This window comes from Muntiacus reevesi, chromosome 3 (assembly GCF_963930625.1).
Source record: "Muntiacus reevesi chromosome 3, mMunRee1.1, whole genome shotgun sequence".
Lineage (NCBI taxonomy): Eukaryota > Metazoa > Chordata > Mammalia > Artiodactyla > Cervidae > Muntiacus > Muntiacus reevesi.
In genome coordinates this window covers 55,340,205-55,357,867 of record NC_089251.1, presented here as the reverse complement: position 1 = coordinate 55,357,867, position 17,663 = coordinate 55,340,205, and the positions used below count along the sequence as shown (strand labels likewise).

General features: G+C 46.4%; 1 protein-coding gene across 9 annotated transcripts in view; it reads left to right on the top strand.

The window, feature by feature from the left end:
- The window catches only part of REEP1 (receptor accessory protein 1), a 127,914-nt gene that overhangs the window by 41,312 nt on the left and 68,939 nt on the right, over positions 1–17,663 (top strand). For all 9 annotated transcript variants that reach the window (XM_065929147.1, XM_065929146.1, XM_065929145.1 and 6 more), the window contains exon 2: positions 14,173–14,245. In XM_065929147.1, coding sequence (XP_065785219.1) covers positions 14,173–14,245 — 73 coding nt within the window. The remainder of the gene's footprint in view (positions 1–14,172; positions 14,246–17,663) is intronic.

Here is a 17,663-nt window from a genome sequence, read left to right as displayed (position 1 = left end):
ACCTCTTACCTTCCTGAGATATCATGTTGGACTGGAAAGAGCAAAGGGTTTGAAGCCAGGAAATGACGGCACTTTGAATCCAGCTTACCCACTTGGCAGCTCTGTGACTTTGTGTTAGACTCAGAATTTGGCACAGAGTATGCTGAATGAATGTCTAATGAATGGATGTAAGAATGGAACCTCCTTAAGTCCCAGGCCCTACCTGTTTAAAAAGGGGATAATAGTCACGACTTCACCTGACTGCCGTGGGCATCAGTGAGCACCTGGCAGGCAGCAGTAAAGATCTGTCTTGTTCCCCTCTCTCCCCTGGAGCCCTTTGATGCCCTCCTTGGACAGATGTGTGCACATTGTGTAGACCTCCAAGCTGGGCACGGCAACACCAGCACCTGCTCCGTGGGAATGGTGGGGGGGCCCAAGCTGAGCAGACAGGTTCCCAGAGAATCCCACAGGTACCCCACAGCTACCATCTCAAATCTAGCTCAGAGTACCCCTCAGGCTTATTCCCCTCCCCCCTCTCTCATGGTGCAGGTAGGAAGGTCCATCACTACTTTCCTCTCACCAAGTGTATCCCTTGTGCGTGCATGCTCAGTCACTTCAGTTGTGCCTAAATCTTTTCAACCCCATGGACTGTAGCCCGCCAGGCTCCTCTCTCCATGAGATTCTCCAGGCAAGAATACTAGAGTGGGTTGCCATGCCCTCCTCCAAGGGATCGTCCCAACCCAGGGATCGAATCCAGGTCTCCCTCATTGCAGGCAGATTCTTTACCCACTGAGCCACCTGGGAAGCCCCATATCCCTTGTAGGGTGCTTTAGAGATAAGTTTACCAGGAGGAGAGCCATAACCCTTTACAAGGGGGCCATCTGGCCGAGAATAAGCTCTCTGGGTCTCAGACCCTGGGAGGGGTTGTGAGCTGGGAAGTGGGCAACCACAGGACTGTCATTGTAAAGGAAATCCATTCTCTCCTTCAAAACACACTCAGTGAGACTCAGTGCAGCAGTTATCAGTCAACTATTTGTATAATTATCTGTTTGCTGGCTGCCTTCCCTACCAGAGGACCCAGGGTAGATAGTAGATGCTCAGCATATAATGATTGGATGAAAACTATTTTGTGCCTAAAGGAATTGGCATTTGAAGCCACTATTTCTGTAAATACAAGTGATCCTTTTATTTCTGTAGAAGGGAAGGAAACTAGTATTTGTCATCCTTCTACACTGCCTCTGAAATGTTAAATTCTCACCTACAGTCTCCTTGTTTAATATGTGCAGTGGCTATTGACCATAGGTGTTTTTCTTCTCTAGCCTCAAGGAAACTGGTCCAGAGGAGTTAAGAAACACACTCCCAGTCCTACAGGTAGTCAGTGATGGAACTGGATTCAGACTCAGGTCTGATGCCAGAGCTTAGCTTCTGAATTTCTTAAGAATAGAAATCTCAATCATATATATTTAAAAAAAAAATACTCAGACCGATACTTGAACAGGGCTTGAGTGGGCTGGATTGCAGAGTTTAACACTTAACAGCATGAACTGAAATCTGCAGCATGTCTGTTCTGTTTTGTGTTTTTCTAAATTGGACTTTGGAGTATTTCTGTAATCCAATTTAAATGTGTATTTTTGCCACACACATTATACACCACTCTAAATAAGTAATAAACTCTTCTCTGTGCCAGGGCGATGGCTTCAGAATGGTCCTGGACTTCAGGGCAGGAGACCTGGCTTTGAATCTTGTCAGATAAGGAAGGGGCCTTTGGCAGGTCTCTGAACCACTTTGAGCCTCAGTTTTTTTATTGACTGTGAAAAGAACCCCAGTTGACTCGAGGGTTGTGGTGCAGACCAAAGGAGCAAATAAAAGAATAAGGTGTTTGCTGGGGTGTTCCCCCAGGAACAGTTTTGTATGTGTTAGTCTCAAGTCTGCAGAGAGGAGCTGGACTTGAAGCACCCTGTAAAGAAAGTCTACAGGACTTCCCTGATGGTCTAGTGATTAAGACTCTGTGCTTCCAATGCGGCAGGGCATGGTGGGGGTGCATAGATTTGATCCCTGTTTGGAGAAGTTCTACGTGCCACACAGTGAGACCAAGAGAAAAAAGAGCAGGGTCTATAGGCAGGGGCTAGCAGAATCACATGCCACGTTGAGAAAGAAGGACATGATTTGTTTATTTTTGGCTGAGATCAGCTTTGCTATTGTTCAGTCACTAAGTCATGCCTGACTGTTTGTGACCCCATGGACTGCAGCACGCCAGGCTTCCCTGTCCTTCACTGTCCCCCAGAATTTGCTCAAGCTCATGTCCATTGAGTCGGTAATGCCATCCAACCATCTCATCCTCTCTCACCCCCTTCTCCTCTTGCCTTCATTCTTTCCCATCATCAGGGTCTTTTCCAAAGATTCTTTGCATCAAGCCAAAAGATTGGAGCTTCAGCTTCAGCATCAGTCCTTCCAGTGACTATTCAGAGTTGATTTCCTTTAGGATTGATTGATTTGATCTCCTTGTAGTCCAAGGGACTCTCAAGAGTCATTTCCAGTGCCACAGTTCAAAAGCGTCAGTCCTTCAGTGCTCAGCCTTTATGAGATTCCTTGTAAGAAAAACAATTTCTCTCTCATAGGACATATGAAGATGAATAGTGATATTGCTTATAAAGAAGTTCGCACAGTCCCTGGTAACTAATGGATATTCAATAAATAAAGAGGAACTTATAAATCATAGTCATATAGTCTCCAAGGAGCCCCAATGCCCAGTGGGCCAGTTCTGCTGTTCTCCTGTTTTCTCCCTCTAGCCTTTTAGAAGGTCACAGTGGGTAAACAGAAGCAGGAGCCCAAGGGGTGGGACCCATGGCAACCAGAGCCCAGCTGGTTTGCCGTGCCATGGGAACCTTGAGCTCTGCGCCCAACCTGAGAAGCTGCCCAGCTTAGGCTTGTGGATAACCACTGTGAATAAGGATGTTCCCTACACAGCATGGTAAAGATCAGGCTTGCTCAGTTGCATGTAGCACCCAGGCCCATAGTGTGTCCAAGACAGTCCTTTCAGAGCTATAGTATTAACAGCCCCTAGAGGTGTATTATGTTTTTTTGCAAATCATTGTTTTGTCACACATGGACCCTCCAATATCAAGAAGTTGTGTCCAGCTTGGAGGCTAATGCCTGGCCAGCTTTATGCATTTTTGGACACTAATACACACACACACACACACACACACACACACACACACTTACACTTATGAGTGTGAATTCTTCCAATGCTTTTTCTTTTTAGGGTCAGGTTTTTTTTTTAATCAATTTGATTAGTTTTATTTTATTTATTTACTTTAAAAGTTTTTGCCTGCATTGTGTGGCATGTGGCCACACATGGGTTAGTTTTTCCCTGACCAGGAATTGAACCTGTATCCCCTGCCTTTGGAAACTTAGGTTCTTAATCACTTGATTGGCCCAGGGAAATCCCAGTATGAGTGTTTTAAGTGTGAGTTTGAATTCTGAGTTTTGATAAATGGACAATTATGTAGCTACCACTGCAGTCAAGATATAAGAAGTTTCCATAATTCTTGATTCCATAAATTCATGATTCCATAAATCATTTTCCATAATTCTTTCACTCTACTTTGTAGTCACCTCTCCCACCATCTCTAGTCCTTGCACAACTACTGATTTTTTTTTTATCCTTATAAACTTTCCTTTTTCAGAATAGCATATAAATTGAATCATACAGTATATTGGTTTAGGGTTTGGCTTTTTTCATGGAATTGTAATGCATTTGGGACTCCAAATGCTTTTGATTGCAGCAAGTTGAGTGGTTCTGAGATCCACATGGAAAACCAATGGCATTCCTGTATAACATTAAAAACCAAGAGAAAATCTAATTTTAAAAACTCATAATACCATAAAAAAAACCTCTTGAAATATATACTTAAGAATAAAGAAAACAAAACAAGTCCAAGGTCTTTATAGAGAAATCTGCAGCATATCTTGAAAAGACGGTGAGGAAGACTCAGTGGAAGGGACCATGTTCATGAAAAGGAAACCTGATGGTGACTCTTCCCAAGTAAAGCTGTAGTTTCAGTGTACTCTCAATCAGAATAGATGAAGTTTTTCATGGAACTTGACAAGCTGTCATGAAATTCGTATAGAAAATCTAAGGGCTAAGAATAGGCAAGACAACGTTAAGAATATCAGGGTTTAGGGGACTTCTCTGGTGGTCCAGTGGCTAAGACACTGTGCTCCCAATGTAGGTTCGATCCCTGGTCAGGGAACTAGATCCCACATGCCACAACTAAGAGTTTGCATGCTGCAGCTAAATCCTGCATGCTGCAATGAAAACTGAAGATCCCATATGCTACAACTAAGACCCAGCGCAGCCAAATAAATAAATATTTTTTAAAAAGAATATCAGGATTTATTGTAAAGCTGTGGAAATTAATACCCTGTGGTATAGGTGCATGGTTGGTTGGTAGACCAGGGTAAGGGAATGGAGAACTGAAATAATATCTATACATATTAGAAAACATTACATGTGATGGTAGAATTGAAAATCAGTGGGAAAGAATTTGGTAATTTTTATTAGAACAGTTGGGATCCTTACGAAAAAGCATGAAGTTGAATCCCTAACTCATAACATACATAAAGATAAGTTCCAGATGAATTAAAACCTAATAGTGAAAAAGTGAACCTGAAAAACTTTTATGAGAAGATATATGTGGCCAGGATTTCCTCAACAAGCTCTAAAAAAGCAAGCTATAAAAGGCTGATATATTTATTATTTAAAATTTAAAACTTCTGTACAGCAGAAGGGACCACAGCAAAGAAAGTTAAAAGGGCCTTTTATTGGGAAAAGATGTTTGCAATCTATATGTCCGAGGCATAATTTATACCCAGAATTCACAAAGAAGTCCTAAAAATCAGTAAGAAAAAGATAAAGAACTGAGTAGGGTGGGGGAGGGAAGCAATATCAATAATTCAGTTAAGGGGGCCAAATGGCCAAGAGGCATAAAATGTTAATCAACTTCACTTGCAATTGAGGAAATATGGATTAAAACAAACTTGAGATACTGTTTCACATCCTTCAGATTGGCAAAAAAATTTTAAATCTGACTGTATTAGTTTTTCAAGAATGGAGAATCCTGTACTTTTTGATACAGGGGAACAGGTTTGATCCCTAGTCCGGTAAGATTCCACATGGCACAGAGCAACTAGGCTCATGTGCCACAACTGCTGAGCCTGCATGCTTCTACTGAAGGCTGTGTGCCTGGAACCAGTGCTTTGTAACAAGAGAAGCCACTGAAATGGGAAGCCCACTCACTGCAATGAAGAGTAGCCCCCTCCTCATTGTAACTAGAGAAAGCCCAAGTGAAGCATTGGAGACCTAGCGCAACCAAAAATAATAATAATAATGGAGAACATCAGAACTCGTTTATACTGCAGGAAGGAGTAGAGGCTGGTATAACCTCTCTGGGGAGTGGTTTGGCATTGTCTGGAAGAAGGTGCTGTGCCCTGCAACTCAGCAGTTCCACACTGTGTGTAAAACCCTAGAGTAAGTCACATGTGCCCAGGGAGACTTGTATAAGAATGTTCATTCTGGCTCTGTTTGTAATAGTGACAACTTGGAAAGGACCTAAATATGCATCAATAGAATGGGTAAATAAGCTGTGATAAATTCACATAATGAAATAGTGTACAGAGGTTTACAGTAAGCTAGAGTGACTTCCCTGGTCATCCAGTGGTTAAGAATCTGCCTTCCAGAAACAGATCGCCAGTCCAGGTTCAATGCATGAGACAGGGTGCTCAGGGCTGGTGCACTGGGATGACCCTGAGGGATGGGATGGGGAGGGAGGTGGGAGGGAGGGTCAGGATGGGGAACACATGGACACCCATGGCTGATTCATGTCAATGTATGGCAAAAACCACTACAATACTGTAAAGTAATTAGCCTCCAATTAAAAGAAATTAATTAATTAAAAAAAAAAGAATCTGCCTTACAGTGCAAGGGATGTGGGTTTGATCTCCTGTCAGGGAACTAAGATCCCATACACTAACTAGAGAGCCTGTGTACGGCAATGGAGACCCAACACAACAACAAAAAAGATCTAGAAAGACAAGTCTCAGTATGGATCAAAATTTCAAAACCATAAGTTTGAATGAAGAAAGATTTCAATGGAATACATATAGTGTGATTCCATTTATATAATGTTTAAATAGAAATACATTTTTGTCTGTTTCAGCATGGCTTACAGAGTTAGCAAAATATTCATGAGAAATAGAATGAGAAACACTGAATTCAGGAGGTTATTTGGGGGAAGGAAAGAAAGAAAAATATGAGAAAAGAGTGCATATAGGAGACTTCAGGTCTCTCTCTCCTGTTTTAAGTTTTTTCCATCTTAAAACTTATAGCATATTTATTGAAATGCCAGTAGGCACTCTAGCACCAAGGAGGACCCTTGTGTGACAGTAGAAAGTAAAAATGGTCTTGGAAATTAATTCTCTTGGAAAGTAATCAAAACTGATTTGTAGGGACTTCCCTGGTGGTCCAGTGGCTAAGACTCCATGCTCCCAATCCAGGGGACCCAGGTTCAATCCCTGGTCAGAGAACTAGATCTCACATGCTGCAACTAAGAGTTCTCATGCTGCAGCTAAAGATCCTTCATGCCACGATGAAGATCTAAGATCCTGTGTGCTGCAACTGAGACCCAACACAGCCAAATAGATAGATAAAAATAAGTAAATATTTTAAAAAATGGATTCATAAACTTTCATAGAAAAACCTACATAGGACGATAATCAGAAATTGTATATTTTGCATCAGTGCCAAGGGTGCATATTGCTGCTAGTGCTGGGGTCCCAGCATAGCTGGGAAATGGTGGGGTGGCTGGAAGCAGGGCTGACTGACTGTTGAGGGGGGGAGCCTGTGGACTTGGCCAAGATGAGATCAGGCGTGGGCTCACCCTCTTGGACCCTCCGCTGTTGTTTGGCTTGGTGAGCCCAGTGAGGGGCTCAGTGGGGCTCAGTCAGGCTTTCAACAGACCTCTTACCTCTCTTCTTATGCTGTGCTAAGTCGCTTCAGTCGTGTCCAACTTTTTGTGACCCCATGGACGGGCCGTGGCTACTAGAGTAGCCTGCCAGGCTCCTTTGTCCATGGGATTCTCCAGGCAAGAACACTGGAGTGAGTTGCCATGCTCTCCCCCAGGGGATTTTCCCAACCCAGGGATTGAACTTGAGTCTCTATATCTCCTACATTGGCAGGTAGGTTCTTTGCCACTAGTGCCACCTGGGAAGCCCTTTCTTCTTAGGAAATTTTACTCCTTGGAAGTTAACTGGAGAAAGAAGAGAGGCCCCTGGATCCTGCTCAAAGCAGTTATCTTATGTCATTTAAGCTGAAGGAAAGGAGCAGGGCCCAAGGATTGAAAAACAGCACCTAGACAAGGGTTTCTCCACCTTGGCACTTCTGATGTTATGGACGCGATCAGCTTTGGGGGCCTGTCCTGTGTGTTGTAGGATGTTGAACAGCATCCCAGGCCTCCCCCTATGAGATGCCAGTAGCGTTCTCTGAGTTATGATGACCTGCATGTTTCCAGCTGTTGCCCAGATGTCCCACTCCCAGTTGGGAACTGCTGTCTCAGAGGTTAGTGTTCACAGGAGGCCCAATGACCGCGCCCCCTGCAGCTGGGGGAAAGCGAAGGAGGTAATCCTGATGAAGGCCCCTAGTTTGGAGCAAGGGGAGGAATGAAGAGCAAGATAGCAGGGATGCGGCAAGCAGATACATGGAGGCAGCAGGTTGGGTTGGGGGCTTCCGGGGAGTGGTAAATGGCCGTGGGCAGAGGGTGGGTGGGTGCAGAGCTCTGTGGCTCTGGAGCACCGGGTGGGACTCCGTTCATAGACAACCAGGTGGAGTGTGTGAGCACAGAGCCTCGTTTCCCCTCTACAGAAGGCACTCAAGCCTTCCTTCCCACTCTTGAGCCAACCTTAAGCACTTAAGTGGCTTTATTCCTCCTAAGTATTGTACAGCTTTTCTCTTGACCTTGTAGAGAGAGTTATGTAAATATGAAGTGGGCTGAAGTTCCTTGGAGAGAGGTTGCAGTTGTTTGATATTTATTCATCCATCAGACATTCGTCCAGCACCCACTTGGGCAGGGGCTGTGTCATGTGCTGCGGACCCCACTAATCCCCTAGGCCTGGATGGTCTGACCCAGTCAGCACAGGCCGCCCTGGGAGAAGACAGTCAGCCTGTTGTCAGGCTGCCTGGGTCACATTCCAGCTCAGCTCCTGGCTGTTTGTCCCTGTAAGCCTCAGTGTCCTAATCTGTAAAATGGAGTAGTAAGAATTCTTCCCTGTAGAGAGAAAGGGCAACCCACTCTGATGTTCTTGCCTGGAGAATCCCATGGAAGAGAGGAACCTGGCGGGCTACAGTCCATGGGGTCGCAAAGAGTCAGATACGACTGAGCACCTAAGCACAAGAATTCTTAGGGCTTCCCTGGTGGCTCAGATGAAAAAGAATCTGCCTGCAATTCAGGAAGCGTCGGTTTGATCCCTGGGTCGGGAAGATCCCCTGGAGAAGGGATTGACAACCCACTCCAGTATTCTTGCCTGGAGAATTCCATGGACAGAGGAGCCTGGTGGGCTACAGTCCGTGGGGTCACAAAGAGTCGGACATGATCGAGCAACTAACACTACAAGAATTCTTATCCTGTTGATGTTGAGAGGACTGAGAGAATAGATAGCCTATAGAGCAGTGCCTGGCATGGGTGAACACTCAGTGATTTTAATATCATTATTTTTAATGTCTTATTATTAAAACTACTACATAAGAGCTGTAAGAGACTTAACATGTGTCAAGAAAATCCTGAGAGACAACTGATCAAAGACTCACAGAAGTGGCTCTGTTGAGATGGTCTTAAAGGATTAGTGAGACTTGGTGGGGGGAGTGTTGGTAAGGTGTGGATTTGTGGGAAGGTCATGCACTAAGATGTAGGCAGAAGAGCAAGCTGGGGGACTTCCCTGGTGGTCCAGTGGCTAAGACTCCAAGCTCCCTTGGTCAGGGAACTAGCCGCAGCTGAGTTCGGATGCTGCAAGTAAGACCTGACACAGCCAAATAAATAAATTTTTTAAAAATTGAAGAAGAGGTAACCAATAGGAAGTCACACATTTTTAAAACAAAGTTTATTTATTTTTATTCTTTTGGTTGTACTGGGTCTTAGTTGTGACATGCAGGATCTTCCATCTTTAGTTGCAGCATGCAAACTCTTTAGTTATGGCATGTGGGATCTAGTTCCCTGACTGTGGATAGAACCTGGGCCCCCTGCTATGAGAGCATGAAATCTTAGCCACTGGCCTACTGAAAGGTTGTTGCTGAGCCACGAAAGACGCTTCTTGGCCTCTGGAAGAGAAGAATTCAGTCCGGGGCCAGTGACAAAGACAAGTCTTGATCGCTCAGAGCTTTTGTATAATTAAGTTTTATTAAACTATAAGAGAGATAGAGGAAGCTTCTGACATAGACATCAGAAGGGGGTAGAAAGAGTGCCCCCCTGCTAGTCTTTAGCCAGATGTTATATAGCTACTGGCAAGCTGTTAATTATAGAAAGGAGATGTCTCAAAACTCAGAGTGGCACCAGGCCCCTCACCCACAATATTCATTTTGAGATAACATTGGCACTAGGTGAGTTATCCTGGGCCATAAAATTATTGACTTGAATCTTGAAGAAAGGCAGGTTTCCAAGTAAATATATAGTTTCATTAACAGATTAGGAGATCAATGTATGCGTTAAATATACAGGTTTGAAAGACAGTGTCTAGGGTAAATTCATAGCTCATTAACATAGCTTAAGACAAACATTTCCATAAGAAAAGTGCATTGGTTAGCTCAAGGTTTGAGAAAAGTTAAGTTCAGGTAGAACCAGGTGTCATGGCAACACAGAATTTTAAGAGAAACCTTTTTAAAATTTGTATAGAGAAGGGGAAAAAAATCCAACACTTGTTTGCTTCCTCCTGCCGATTAAGAGAGAGAGAAAAAATGTCTGACACTTGCAGCCTATTTCCTCCCTTTGGAGACCCCTGGCCTTCCTGCCTGTTACCCACTCATTACCAGGGAAGTCCCAGGAAGTGACACGTTGTAAGCCTGCAAGCGTGGCTCAGTGGGGAACAGCCACTGGCCAGGAGGTTAGGGTTAGGTCCGAAGCTGAGGGAGACGGGGAAAGAGAAGGGCCTGGCCAGTGGGACTTGCTCTGAATGGACATCAATCCCAAACCCCTTTGGCATGGACCTGCTTCATTTATTTTTTTCTCCAAAATAGATTTAGAACTTGCCCTTTTCATTCCATTCTCCCTCCTCTGGGCAGTGAAATACTGTGTCTAGTCCCTTACATGCCGGTGTTTCTGAGCTTTTGGAGACTGGAAAGCACAGGCACATTTGTCTTGCTGTCCCTGTGCTGTCAAACGAGAGCCAGGTGGGGGGATGCTGGCAGCCATTCACACCTGAGTCCCCCAGGCAGATGGAGCACAGGCCTCCTTTGTCTTGGCCCTCGTGAGGCTTTCCACCTCTCTGTCCACTCGGGGGGTGTCGCTGGCCTTTGGGGTTCACAGAAGAGCTGATCCATGGGTTGTCAGGTCAAGATGCACTTTCCACCTATCTCTCCTGCAGCTCACACGCTGCCTCAAGGCAGGGGCTGGACACCCTCCTGGCCGTTGCTATTGTTCGGCCTTGCTTGTTGTTCAGTCGCATCTGACTCCTGGTGACCCCATGGACTGCAGCATTGCAGGCTCCTCTGTCCTGGCAGACGTGACTATTGACCAGGGCCTCTGTGCCAAAGGAGGTCGTGTTTGTTTCTCTGGGGCCTGTGACCTTGTGCTGGAGGCTTTGCTGAAGCAGCCTGGTGCTGTCCAACATCTCTTCGCTACTGAGACCTCAGCCCCAAAGTCATGACCATCCCTTGGGTGGCTCTGACCCTTGCTTCACCACTTTCTGAAACTTCCCAGAGGAAACGCATATTTACCAAGCACTTCCTCTGCCCAAGGGGTGTGGGTTAGACTCATAAGCAGACAACGTCAAGTCAACTTTGTGGAACTTGTCTTGTGGGAGAGAGAGACATGGAAAAAACTGATGCAAGTGATATGGATCAGAGCTAAGAAAGGAGACCATCCAGGGTGTGGCAGTGAAGAACAGAACAGGAACCTAATCTTCAGGGGATGCTGAGGTCAGGAAAGGTCTCATGGACGAAGGGAGATTCTCCTGAGTATCTGAGAATATTGCTTAGGGGCGAAGTGGGGCTAGCGGCCGGGGGGAGGGGGGGAGGTTGGGAAAACCTCCTCCTCTGAGCTGACTTGTGACAGATCCCAGTGGACTTCCTTGGGCTGCCTGTGTCTTTGGCACTGTGGCCATCTTTTTTTTTTTTTTTAAATTAATTTTTTGACATTATGTTTGGCTGCACCAGGTCTTAGTTGCAACACACAGGATCTTGGATCTTCACCGTGGCATGCAGGATTCTTTTTTAGTTGAGGTATTCGAACTCTTAGTTGCGGTATGTGGGATCCCTGACCAGGAATTGAACCTGGGCCCCCTGCATTGGACTCAATGGACATGAGTTTGAGCAAACTTCAGGAGATGGTAAAGGACAGGGAAGCCTGGCGTGCTGCAGTCCATTGGGTTGCAAAGAGTCAGACTTGACTGAATGACCAAACAACCCCTGCATTAGAAGTGCAGAGTCTTAGCCACTGGACAGTTGGTGGACGTCACCCTCTCTTTTTGAATTTTCTTGTTTTCTTTCAGAATATGTTTTTGTCCCTTTGGCTGTCTTATCTAGCTCCTTAGATACAATTTCAGCCTTCCCAGGGTGTGGCCCTGCTCTCCAAGGTGGTAGACAGTGTTGGTAAGGAGTCAGGCACAGAGGAGGCCAGTCTGGCTTCCCCTCCTTTATCCCTTACTGGTCATGGAACTAGGCAAGCTCGGACTAGCCGCTCCAGCCTTGGTGCCGTGTCTATGGACGAGGTTCTTGTTACCAAGGCTGTCTGAGCTCATGTCTAAAGAGCATTTAGTGCAGGGCCTGTGTGAGTCAAGGTTACAAAACCCTTTCTCCTTCCCATTCAGCACCAGAAACAGACTTGGTTCAGTTAGCTTTCTGTTTTTCCATGGAAACCTGATGAATGTGGACTGTCAAGGTATTACCTGCCACAGCTTATTGTAAAACTAAGCCCTGCTTGATAAATATCATGTGATGGGAGTTCTCTGTATGACCCCCCCACCCCCACCGCCAATGAACTAGCCATGGCTTTGGGCTTCCTGAGTGTGGTGTCTCCTTGCATGGCTCTGTCCGTAGGGTTGTCACATGAGTTGCTGGCCCTTGTGGGGACAGAGCCAGGATAGTACAGCAGCTGGCACCTGAATTGACACGTAGAGGTGACTTCACCTGTCGGGTGAAAGGATGAAACCCTTCCAGCGCCAGCATCCTGTCAATTCATTCATTTAAAAATATCTATTGAGGGGACTTCCCTGGTGGTCCAGTGGTTAAGAATCCACCTTCCAATGCAGGGGACATGAGTTCAATCCCTGGTCTGGGAAGATCCCACATGCCACGGGGCAACTAAGCACCACAGCTACTGAGCCTGTGCTCTAGAGCCTGCAAGCTGCAACCACTGAAGCCCGCACGCCCTAGAGCCGACGCTCCACAGCAAGAGAAGCCACCACAATGAGAAGTCCGAGCACCACAACTAGAGTGTAGCCCCCACTCACCACAACTAGAAAAAGCCTATGCCCAGCAATGAAGACCCAGCACAGCCAAAAATAAATAACTGAATAAAATTAAAATAATAATTATTAAAGTATCTACTGAGTCTCCTATGTGGTAGGTGCTGGAAATACACTCTTGAACAAAACAGATCCATTCTATGCCCTGAAGCACTTAGAGTCCAATTGGGGGATGCTGTCAATCAAAACATCACATGCCCTGATCAAATTGTACATCATGCTTTGAGAGTGTAGTGGGAAGATTTAACTTAGGGGGAGAGTTCAGGGAAGGCTTCCAGGAAGAGGTCATATGGAGCTGGCCTCTGATGAGTGAATAGGCACCAACCTGACAAAGAAGGAGGTGGGGCGGTGGGGGTGTGATGCAGAGATTCCAGAAGGAAAGGACAGAACAGGCAAAGACTCGGCTGTTGGGGGTGGGGAAGGGACAAAGTAGAGAGAATGAGGGCAAGTGGAGCTATGTTATGCAGAGTCTGATTATTTAATGACCTGGTGCATGGCCCCAGGTGTGATGACTCAGTGAGAGCTGAAGCCCAAACAGTCACACTGGTGTCATTATTTTTGCTTCTACATCTTCAGAGCAGCAGGACGCAGGTTAATGCAAGGTGGGGATTTAGCTGTCTGGTGGGAGGAAGGGTTGGTTTGATTGGATTTACAAACTGAACAGCTGATTCTGACTGCAGGATGCTGAAATCCAGTCTGAAGGGGGTGAAATTTGAAGAAACTTGGAGTGGTGTGGTTTTGGTAGAAAAGGAAGCCCAAGGTGTAGGTGGGCTTAAGAGAGCATCTAATGGGGACTAGCAGCAAGGAGGAACATCGGGCCTTTTAAAAACATCTGCATAATTATTAATTTGTAGCTTTGGCTGCGCTCCATCTTCGTGGCTGCAAGGACTCTTTCCTAGTTGCAGAGTGGGGGCTGCTCCTCCTTGCGGTATGTGGGTTTCTCTTTGTGGTGGCTTCTCTTGCTTCGGAGCACAGGCTCTAGGTACACAGGCTTCACAAGTTTCAGTGCGCAGGCGTGGTTGCTCCATGGCAGGTGGGATCTTCTCAGACCAGGGATGGAATCTGTGTCCCCTGCATTGGCAGGTGGATTCTTATCCACTGGACCACCAGGGAAATCCACTGGGCCTTTAATTTCAGGGGTCTTGGCTGCTCAGCTTGGTTTCCCACCTCCAGAGCCCCCAATCCTTCCATTTTGGGCTTCCATGACCCCAAACCACCCTCCTGTGTTGCCAAATGACAGATGGAGGGAGGGTGGGTGTGGAGTTGTAACAGGTCATAGAGGTTCCTAAGCATGTCCCAGCCATGAGCAGAAAAGCTTCAGGGCCTTCAGAAAAACAACCCAAGCCCCACAGAAGCATGTTCTGTAGCTCAGAGGATGCTCTAGCATTGAAGACAGCGTTTTCCATCAAACAGAATGAATGAAAATCACATTTCTCACTTTTTCCCTCTTTCTCTTCCCTCCAGGCTAATATTTGGCACTCTTTACCCTGCATATTATTCCTACAAGGCTGTGAAGTCAAAGGACATTAAAGAATATGTAAGTAGCACAATTTTTGAGTGGGTGGGGTGGGTGATGATGGGGTTAAGTGGGGGAGGCTGAGCATGAAGTGGAGGCAAGGCAGATGCCCTCTTTAGTGGGTACTGGGAGCAGGGTGGTACAGTGCCCTGCCAGATATCACCCAGGAGTCCTCTCCTTTAGCAAGGTTAAAGGAGATTCCATACCCTTTTAAGAAGAGTCATGAGGTAGAGGCCATAGGAAAAGAGATGATTGCATATTCACACAATTTTTTCATTGACTGGTGGTCATGACATAATGAAGCATTATTTTAAACAAATGAACTACTATGCTGAGTAACAGCGATGTTACAAGTAGAGTGTGGAAGTGATGAGAGCAGGGAGGCCTGGCAAGAGGAAATGGTAGCTAGAGTTGGAGGCTGCCAGAGGCCACAGGCCATGGGCTTGGAAGTATGACTTCATCTCTCTGAGTGTCAGTTTCCTTGTCTGGAGCGAAAGGCAATGTTACTGGGAAACAGTCTTGCCCTGGGGGCAGGGACTCGGATCCTAATGTCCAACAGACCCGGTTCTGAACCCCATTTCAGTTCTGTGGTTTGAGCACCCCACGATCTAAGCACTGTTGCTTTATAAACTTTTAGAGAACAGGAGCTACCACCCTCCTATGACTGTACCATCCTCCACATATACCTCCTATACCATCTTCCACAGCACCTGGCCAAGGGCTGGAAACACAGGTAGGGGATCAGAAAGACTTACTGGTGGGAGGACTGTGTCACTGTTGGGTGATCTGGGTGCCCCAGTCACAGCCCTACGTGTTCCGGACACCTACAGGCGGGAGAATCGTCAGACTACCACTGATTGACAAAGACCTGCGGGGAGTGGGGGGTGGGGGGTGTCCCTCCCCAGAGAGGACAGACTCCTCAGTCAGAGTACAAAGGATAGAGATTTTTGTCATCAAAAGACAAGTTAAGCCCTGGCTCCGATGTTTGATTGACAGAATACTAGATAAGAACTTTAACTTCCAAGAGCCTTGATTTCCTCATCTGAGCAGTGGGTTGATATCAACAGTCCCAGCCCTTAGCATTGGGAGGGGCAAAGGATCTTTGCTCTCCTTTTACTCAGAAGAGGTCACTTGGCAAGTTAGGCACAGCTAAAGAAATCACTCAGAGCAGTAACCTGCCCTGAAGTTATTTTCTTGGCTTTCCCATGATGTCTTTAGGATGGATCCAGCCACCTCTAGATCAACTCAGCCAGACCTACCTCCACTCCCTCAGAGTTTCCCAGAACGGCTTGGCTGGCTTGCATTTGGTACCATGCAGGGGATCCAAATGGGACATGTCCCCTCTGGAGGCTGGGTCCCGGATAAGCATATGTGAAGGAATCTCAGAGTGTGAACTATAAATAGCAGTGAAGTTGCAAGCACAAAACTTCATGATTCCTAGTTGACTTGGTCTGGGGGACAGCACTGGGCAGCCTCCTCCATGTCTCCCTCCCTTTCTCCGACCCCTTCTAGCCAGGGACGTGGGGACGCTGTGCCCAGGAAGGAGGCGAAACTGGGGTCACCACTGTTCAAGGTCTTCTTGATCCTCTGCTTTGCAGGGGTACAAAACTCAATTCTGCCCACTTATCTGGGAGACAGTGAACCCCGGAGAATTGTTTTGCCCTGATTAAACTCAGGGGAGCCTGGTGTAGGACTAGAATGGCAATTCATTAATTTAAACTGAAAAATATAACTGACAGGCAGAGCAGCTGTTTATGTTGGCCGTGCTGTTCTCAGGAGGGAAAGCTTGAGAGTTAAGATTAGCCAGTTTCTCGGTAAAAATGGAACTGCAAGGAAAGAGCCCAGTGGTATTAAGGGACACTCCTTCGTTTTTCTGGGATCTCTCACGTGCCTTCAACTCACACACTTGCGTGCACACTTACACATCCTCTCACACTCAGACTCACACTCACTTCTTTCCTTCCTTTTGACCAACAGACCCCTTTGTCCGAGAGAGAAACCTGAAAACTTCCTCTGACTCCTGCCTCTCCTCACCACCCATCCCCACCCACACACCCAGCTGGTAACTATGACCCTCCCTCTCTATCGTCCCAATAATCTTTCAAACCAGGTCTCCCTTTTGTGCTGCCCTCTCTCTTCAATGAGATCTTCCCTGGTGGCTCAGACAGTAAAGAAACCACCTGCAGTGCAGGAGACCTGGGTTCAATCCCTGAATGGGGAAGATCCATTGGAGAAGGGAGTGGCCTCCCACTCTAGTACTCTTGCCTGGAGAATTCCAAGGAGAGAGGAGTGTGGTGGGCCACAGTCTATGGGGCCTCAAAGACTCGTCAGACATGACTGAGAGACTAATACTTTCTCTTCAGTGAGGCTCTCATCATTGTTCACCTGAATGTCCCAGTGGCTTCCTATATCTTTTTTTTTTCTTTTATTGCCCCTGTACCAAATTACCATGAGCTTTGTGGCTTGAAAGAACACAAGTGCAGGCATCCCCTGGTGGTCCAGTGGTTAGGACTCCATGCTTCCATTGCAAGGGCAGAAATTTGATCCCTGGTTGGGAAACAAAGGTACCACAAGCCCTATGTACAGCTGCCCCCACACCCCTGCCATAAAAAGACTAAAAGCAACCAAACCAAAAACAAAAAAATGTGCTATCTCACAGTTATAGAGGTCAAGTCAGATGGGTGTCCCTGGTTGAAATCAAGCCTCCGTTTGGAGGCTGTAGGGGAGAGCCCACTTCCTCGCCTTTTCCAGTTCCTGGAGGCCACCTGCATGTCTTGGCTTAAGCCTCTTCCTGCACCTTCAGGGTCACCAGTGTTGCGTATCTGACACACAACACACAGTGTTGTGTATCCTTCTGTAATCCCGTCTCCCTCTGGCTGGGAAGGGTTCTCCACTTGTAAGGATTCCTGTGATTACACTGGGCCTGCCTGGTTAATCCAGGATAATCTTTCCATCTGAAAGCCCTTAACTTAATAACTGCCAAGTCCCTTTCATCATATAATGTGACATATGCACAGGTTCTGGGGATACGCAAGAGGACATCTGGGGGTGGAGGCTGTTGTCCTGCCCCCCGATCCCTCCCTGCTTCCTCCGCCTCCTGTCTTCTCAGACTCTGTTGTCTACATCACGTCTACAAGCCCTCGAGAAATGGAAATCTATTCGTCTCACTCCCCCTGGGTCCTTTAATGACTGCTTATCCCCTGCAGGATCAAGTCTGAACTCCATTAGATAGTGTCGAACCTTGCTGATCTTGCGCCTTCCTACTCTCTAGCCACTTCCCTGCAAGCATTCAGTGCTTCTGAGCTCAGCTCCCAAGGAGTGGTCTGTGGACTGGCATTATCCCATATCATCTGGGAGCTTGTTAGAACTTGGAATCTCAAGCCCTACCCAAACCTCTGAAATAAAAATTGGCATTTAAAAAAATTATCATTTAAATTTA